The following is a 7,903-nucleotide window of genomic DNA, read 5'->3' as shown; positions in this document are numbered from 1 at the left end:
CGAAGAAGCAGTAAACCAGGCTTTCGCCTTCAAAGGACGAGTGCGCCTAGCAATTATTTATTCTTTGGTTGCACAGCACAAAAGATACTGTAATAGCAATGACACCGAAAGTGAAAATCTCAAAGCAGACAATGTGCGACGGCACGAAACATGCGCTTGTCATTTGGTGCAGTGTTGAAGTGCCCGTCAAGCAAGAATATGCAGGGAAGGACACGAGGATCTGCAAAGTGGCCATCAGGAACACTTCAACGCCCCTGAAAAAAAAAAAAAAAAAAAAAAAAAGAAACAATCAAGGAGAAGTTGTCGCAACTGCAAGCCTGTCTGACTGAGACTGGGACTGGTTAGCTCCTAATTGCTATTCTTCGTCTTTGGGTCCCGATAATTCAACTCTCTTTTTAGAAATTCGGCTAATTTGGTATGAGAAAACTGTCCCACAAACATCCTGTCACCTTCCGTGCGGCCTTAGAACCCGGTTGTTCTTTTTTGACTCGGGTTTCGTCAGAAAGACCCTACCGCTACTGTTCGTAGGCTTACTTTTGGCGAAAGCAAATTAAGTAAGATTTTTTACGAGGCCCCGAAAGAGCACTTTAACAATGGGACAGCAAATATTATTGATATAGAAGGTGGATTCGGTGTGCCAATTCGGGAGTACCCATTGAGTGCAACCGATGACAATAGCTTTCTCCGTGCTTCCGGAAACGGAGTAAGTACGGGTAAATGTTCGGACCAAATCAGATACAAATTTTTTAAAGAATTAAAACCGGCTTCGAATAGCGAATCGGAAACCGATTTTTTCGCTACATTACTGGATTTTTCGAACTTGTGCTCCGGTGAGAAAAGAAGCTCTCTGGCCTGAATAAGCTTGCACACAAAAAAAGTGCGTATGCGATTTCAAGTGCGCTAATGTGCGATACTGGCGCGCTTGATACTCTGACTTTGAGCTTTCAAGCTGAAGGATGTTTAGCAGCTCGCAACTGTTATATGCTTAAAGCACACGCCAAATGTATATTCAAGTCTGTACCAACTGTCCCCTAAACAGCCTTTACTAGGTTCCTCTCGAATAAGACACGAACCCGCCGAGGTGGCTCAGTGGCTAAGGCGTTGCGCTGCCGAGCACGAGGTCGCGGGTTCGCTTCCCGGCCGCGGCAGCCGCTTTTCTGATGGATGCGAAAAGCCAAAATGCCCGTGTGTACGAGATTTCGGCGCACGTTAAAGATCCCCAGGTGGTCAAAATTACTCCGGAGCCCTCCACTACGGCGTGCCCATCGCCTGCGTTGCGTAGGCGCGTTAAATCAATCAATCAATCAATCAATCAATCAATCAATCAATCAATCAATCAATCAATCAATCAATCAATCAATCAATCAATCAATCAATCAATCAATCAATCAATCAATCAATCAATCAATCAATCAATCAATCAATCAATCAATCGAATAAGATACGAAGAAAGCTTGCAGTCAGCTCTGCCACAGAATGGACATGACAGGTCCCACCTGCAAGAGCTCGTCGAGCCTCATCGAAACAGCAGCTCCGAAGTCCGAATGAGCATTGGCAAAGTTCGCGACAGCCCGTTTCCGTATGAAGTCCTGGGCGTCCTTGAGGTGATTGGCGATGTTGGTCGCCAGGTGGTTGCGTTCTTCATCGTTCAGCGCCTGCAACGGCGAGTACAAGAGTCAAGATGGCCGCGGTCTCGTCCCCCATAGCTAAGGCGAGCAGTAAATATCCGCCTAAAGGGGCATGCGGCCAATCACAAGTTTGATTTCCCGCCCACAAAATTAAAGTTAATATTCGAGATATTAATTACTTCTGCAATGTATTTTTAGGTACTTTTTAGTCTTTACGTCTGTTCTTCGTGTCATGCAGAGATAAACGCTAAAAGAATCATCAAAATCCGTGAAGAAAAGAGAGTTATTCAATTTTAAATCTAAAAATTGAAGCAAATTGAACGTTGCTCTCTCTCTCTCTGTCTCGAAAACCGGGCGATTACTGCTCGCTTCTCGCTCTCCCGGATGGCGTCGTATCCCGGGTCCTGTGAGGGCAATTAAAAAAAATTATGCACCCCCTTCTAACGATGGCGATGGTTGAACGCGAAACTTTGTAGTGAGGGCTTCCCATGTTGATACGAAAACTTAAAGCAGGCTTCACCTGTCACGGGGTAGGTTTGAGACAGAGTACGCTTTACAGGTGGGAGTTAGCATTCTGCAGTAAATTTTGAGGTGGACTACCGATGCCGTCAGTGAAACATAGAAAGCTTCGCTTTAAGCTTCGATCGTGTAGGAAATCGTTTTTTTTTCTTTCACTTCACCACCATCATCATGATAGTCCGAAAAAGTTGGCTTTCCTGCAGCGGGTTATGAGGTGGACTACAGACGCTATCAATGAGACATAAACGGCTTCGCTTTAAAGTACCGCGTTACGGAAGTTTAAGCCCGTGGTTGTCTCAACTGGGAATCTCTTTTCCGCGCTATTTGACGGCGTCTTTCGCTGGTACCGCGCCGACAAGTAGGAGAGGCGGAGACGCACCGATACTGATAAATTTTTTGCGTTTGGATCTGAACGACAGAAGAACACACGTAGGCCACGAAAGTACCTGTGAGAACAGCGTTGCGAGGTCCTTTAACGGAAACATATGACGCGGTGGCGACTCTCCAGCTACCTTCGGCCGATATCTGTACGTCACAGGATCTTGTTTGTGTGATTGCGGCCACCGAGCTAAGCCACTACCAAGAAACATGGCTGGACGATCGTAGTTAGGCCTCGAATTCCGTTTGATCGTATCATTTGAATGCCAACGCGCACTTGACCTGCTAAAAATTACGATTTACTTTTGGCCTATATTAGACCACTCCTGCCCTAACTGCGTCACTATAGTGCGAAGCTTGAAAGTTTTTCAAACGTAGTCTCCTGGCTTGTTTTGAATAAAAATGTGTCCTGAGCAAAAAAAAAAAAAAAAAACAACAAAACAAAACAAAACAAAACAAAACAAAGAAACGTGGGTTTTATTTCAGGCAGCGGCGGCCGCTTTTATGATGGAAGAGAAAAGCAAAAACGCCCGTGTGTGCGAGATTTCGGGGCACGAAAGGTCCCCAGGAGGTCGAAATTAATCCGGAGCCCTCCACTATGGCGCGCCTCTTCGCCTGTGTAGCGTCGGTACGTTAAGCTCCTAATCATCAAGAAGAAAATACGTCTGTCATGGGTGGCCTGTCGCTGAGTGAGTTACCAAATGCTATATTTCTTACAAGTTAAACAAAATTGTATGTTGCCTTTGTGGCCTCTTCATAAACTCGCTTAAAATATTCCTCGGTTAAGAGGAACAAGCATCCTTATTTTCTCGCTACAGACACGTAAAGCATGTAGTGTAAGCTTAATAAACAACGTTATTGTAGATTCTGCCAGCGGCGCCAAATGTGAAGTCTGTCTTTGCTCGAAAGCCTGACCTCCCAGAATTCCCGCGGTTGAGTGAAGTCGTCGTCGGAGGAGCTGTCCCAGCGGTCAACGTCTCCGGACGAAGGGAACGGGGGTGCCTTCCACTTGGCGTCATCCACGGGACCGGAAAAGCTGTTCGGGAAGTAGTTGGGGGCCCCGCCTGTAGACAGAAACGTTAGGAGTACAGGGAGGGGGGGGGGGGGGGGAGGAGGGTACACAGGGTTAAGGTTCTGTCATACTGGCGAATCCTAGTGCGAAGTATCAAAGAAGTCACGTGACCACAAGCGTCATCAAAGCGTCGCATTCCCATAATCCGACAGACGACCGATAAGATTGGACGTACAACAAAGACGCAAAAGATGGATCCATGAATCCTTCAGTCATGTCTTAATAATGCCATAAAAAAATCTTATTGGTTTCCTAGATACATTTTATTGCGTACTTTATAGTTTGTTTCACGTCGAGGAAAAGAGCAGTGTTTGAAAAGTTTGGGTTCAACACCCAGCGCTATATATGGCACTCAAGGGACCAACCACAGGTGTGACAAGCTATCACTGGCTTTAACTGTAACTGACCAGGGAAGCAGCCCACGAAAGGGATCCGACTAAATAACCAATGAGCTCGCAGGAACGTCCTGGTGTGCAGGACAGGCAGGACAAGAAAAGGAATCGGCAGTCTTCTTACGCGAGCACAGAAGGTCAATCCGCAACCAACAGTTAACCCCTTGAAGTAGCGATGCCATTATGAAGAACACCGCTAGTTGCAAAATTTGATATGACCACTTTGTATTTTGGCAATGCGGATCCAAGCGTACCCTTGCGGTCGTACAAGGGGGATGTTTTTGTGTCGCATATGAAGGAGACAAATCATTGACGGTAATCTTTCTTGTTCCACTACCTCGTATAGTAAGAAGGGAAGGCCGTGCTCGATTATGCGCCATTTAGAAAACCTGCATTTACGTGGTTTTTCTGGTACTTCTGAATTCAGAGGCGGTGCCTATTTCAAGGTGGTATCAGGGGCATGTCATCACATTTAGATCAAGGCATAAGGCACCTGCGGTTTAAATGGCAAATTAAATGCTTGCGACGCCTGCTGTGAAGCGTGGAATTCTTTCCCAGAAGAGGGTAATCGCAGCTATGCTTTAGCAAACGGGAGCCCCATCAATGCTCCAAATATATATATATTCCTCTAGTTGAATTAAGCGGACACGACAATTTAACGACAATGAAAATAAAAATCAAGCCTAGACGGATCTTGTACCTTGATTTTTGACAGCCGCGTTGCCGTCCCTCTGGTAGTTGGCCAGGCGCACATTCACAGGACAGTTAACTGGCAACTGGTTGGCGTTGGGACCCAGTCGATGCCTTTGAGTATCACCGTAGGCGAACAGACGTCCCTGTGACAACCAAGAAACATGCACGAATTCAGCCTAGTGTATTTGTGCAAAGTTTTTATGCGCCCCAGAACAACAAGAAAGTGCTCTGGCGTTCACATGCATGTCCAGCAACTAAATTTGAGAACAGCGCGAAGGATGTTCAGAGGAAAAGCAGCTGACGATTACTATGCTTCCTAATGCAAAATTTGTGAGCAGCGCGAACAGCCGTGACCGAAGCCGTGACCGAAGTATGCTCGGTCACGGCGCATAGCTGCTGCGTCTCAAGAAGTGATCGCGAGATCAACAAACGCACGGTGGCGCGATACTCTGCCGCTATTTCGCAGCGCGCCCCTGCCGCGGGGCATGTTGTTTTAAATCCTGTTTGAACCACCCGCGCAGATATCACGTGGTTAGAATGAGTAACGCAACGGACAGGACGCCGAAGGGCCACGCGGAGCACGCCAGCGGGCTGGCGTGCCTCGTCGCCCTCGACCTCGTCGCCCTCCCCCTCACACGTTCGCCAGACGCTCCTCCGCCGTTTTCTTTCTGCCTTCGGTGTCACATTCATCCGGTAAGGTACGCGGAAATCGCCGTCGCAGCCGCCGCCAAACGAATCTACCGGAAGCCAAAGTGCTAGGCACTAAAAAATTTCAGTCCCGCGGGATGGACTGGAAGGCACATCCTCAACTCTCTTGGCATTTCTTATCCGAGGACAGCGCCAACCAAAGTTGCGTTACCTCCGGAAATAGCGAAAGCATACATATTTCACCGATCCTTGAAAACATGCCCCCCGTGCACAACATACAGAAAAGGCAGGCCAGTGCCAAAGACCTGCACAAGTGGTAGGAAGAATCATATAACGTAATATATGTGTACGTAGCCGATTACGAAAGTCGCAATGCCATGGCGTTCATGGTATATAGCCGATTGACAGTAAAATTCTATTGCTTCCTGATCGTTTCGCACGAAAGAACCGAAGGTGGGCGAAGTAGTGGCCATTGCCCTGGCAATGACAGACTCCACAAAAATCAAATGCGTAGTGAGCGACTCTGAGTCAGCCATTTTCAATTTTCTGGGAGCTCGTCCTATCACCAGAGGCGTCTGCAATCCATAAATTGGGCTTCCGCATCGATACGCGGACCGGAAAAACCCACCTTATATGGGTACCTGCACCCTCCTGACTGGACGAGAATGAGTTAATTGCCGCATGATAGAGCTGGAGGATTCAACGACCCAGAACGCATCGACCCTAACATAACATTGGCTCCGTTGGTCGTGTAGGGATCGGCTCATGTCCTTCAAGGGCTTTAAAAATTATTACCGACTGGTACGGGCCCCCTCTCACCCATCACTCAATAAGGCAATAATGGTATGGCTACTTCAAACGAATTCTTATCCAGATCCGGTTCAGTATAGCTACTGCTAGGCAGGGAAATACGCTCATAAATGCCACAAATTTAAACACAGGACACACCTAGAACATGCTACTGGCTTGCCCAGTGCAGCTAGATGTACGTTATGCCTAAATTCTTCAATTCCTCAGCAACTGCGAAAAAGAAGTTTATGTAGAGCAGATGGTGACCCTAGAGGCGTCGACAAACAGCCCTTGGGCTCCAGCCAGTGGCGGTCCCAAGGGGGGGGGGGGGGGGGGGGGGCGAAGGGGGCGGTCGCCCCCCCCCAAAGAGGTTCTCAGTTTCTTATTTTTAGTTTTTTTAAGCATTCCACTTGCGCGAAGTTAAATCCCAGCGGGTTGCACCGCATACTCGCACACGCCTCCATGGTTATCACCACCTCCGCAGAATTGGCGCAAGGAGGGGAGCGATTCTTTATTCGCCTCGCCCCCCCCCCCCCCCAAAAAAAAAAAATCGCCCCCCCCCCCCAAAGCCGATCTCTGGGACCGCTACTGGCTCCAGCTCTATCCTTGTCGAGCTGGATTGCAGAATCACTGGGGTAGAGTAATGGGAGACCGTGTTGCTCAGCTCCGACCCAGCAGGGGAACTCCAGCTCAAGGAGGATGCTACTAGAACTCAAGGGCTCTCGGCTGACGCCTAGGACCACACGCTTCTTTCAAAGGTATTCCTCTCCACCCCAGGGAGTGCGGAACTGAACAATTAGGCATGAAATACCCGTAGCGGTACTAGACAATTTAAAGCACTCTTACTGGTTACTGGTTGTGTGCCAAACTGCAAATGTTACGACCTCAGAAGCCAAGAGTTTACTCTATACATGGGCGATAGATGGGAGCACGTGTCGTCTACCATGGAGTGAATATACTGTGCTTTGGAGTGCCTACATGGTAGAGTTTATATAATTTACAAAGGTGCATCTGTAACTGCCGCTCCTTGTACGGCACCAGGCAGTACAGTCGGCCCATTTGCGCATGCGCATGACCGGTTTCTTCCCCTTTGTGCACACGCAGTGGCACCGGTCTACTACCGGGTATACCGTACCGGTTCTCCGTTCTGCTACGAGCTCTTAAGACTGAGACCATGATGAGAGAATTTTATCAAAATTTGAGCTCTCATTTGGAGGTTGGTAAAAGAGCATCAGCCAGTCTTTGTTTTGATGCCTGGACATTTCTCCCGTATTACTTCGCTCAGTTAAAAAAAGCCGCGTGAGAAGGCCACAACGTGCCATGAAAGATTCCGATTGGCTACACGCATAGCAAACACCTCACATCGAAATGCACCACTGGCTGCGACGGCCTGAAAGCGTGTTTACTGCGGTTGTATTGGCCAGTGAAGACAATAGAAGCCACCAGAAGCTCACGGTCGATTCAACAAATGCCAAACGTAACAGCGACCGGGTGCATCTGAATGCCGGACGGGATCCCTAACGTTACGCTTTGAGGTGTGAGGTCGCCAACAGTTACCCGCAGCTTCACGTACAATGAATGACTTTTCTAGAAGGCTGAATGTAGGCCTAGCAACATGGCTATACTCAGTTGCACGGGCCAGTCACGACAACAGCTGCCGTCAGAATCTCGCGGTTGATGCTCATTATCCAGCGACACGTCAACATACCTACCCATGGACCACACATACACTTTCACAACTCAACAAGGAATGATTTTCGCGCATTATAACATCGCAAGATAAA

The 7,903-nt window shown here is 48.1% G+C and overlaps 1 protein-coding gene across 1 annotated transcript in view; it reads right to left on the bottom strand.

Annotated features, from left to right (window-relative positions):
* The window catches only part of LOC144142629 (catalase-like), a 31,581-nt gene continuing 23,678 nt past the window's right edge, over nt 1–7,903 (bottom strand). Inside the window, exons 8-11 of the mRNA XM_077674274.1 lie at nt 4,690–4,825; nt 3,441–3,589; nt 1,497–1,655; nt 1–254 (exon numbers count right to left, since the gene is read on the bottom strand). Coding sequence (XP_077530400.1) covers nt 246–254; nt 1,497–1,655; nt 3,441–3,589; nt 4,690–4,825 — 453 coding nt within the window. The 3' untranslated portion in view covers nt 1–245. The remainder of the gene's footprint in view (nt 255–1,496; nt 1,656–3,440; nt 3,590–4,689; nt 4,826–7,903) is intronic.

This window comes from Haemaphysalis longicornis, unplaced genomic scaffold, assembly GCF_048455015.1.
Source record: "Haemaphysalis longicornis isolate Haplotype H1 unplaced genomic scaffold, Haemaphysalis longicornis Haplotype H1 scaffold_6, whole genome shotgun sequence".
Taxonomy (NCBI): domain Eukaryota; kingdom Metazoa; phylum Arthropoda; class Arachnida; order Ixodida; family Ixodidae; genus Haemaphysalis; species Haemaphysalis longicornis.
This window is presented reverse-complemented; position numbering and strand designations above follow the sequence as displayed.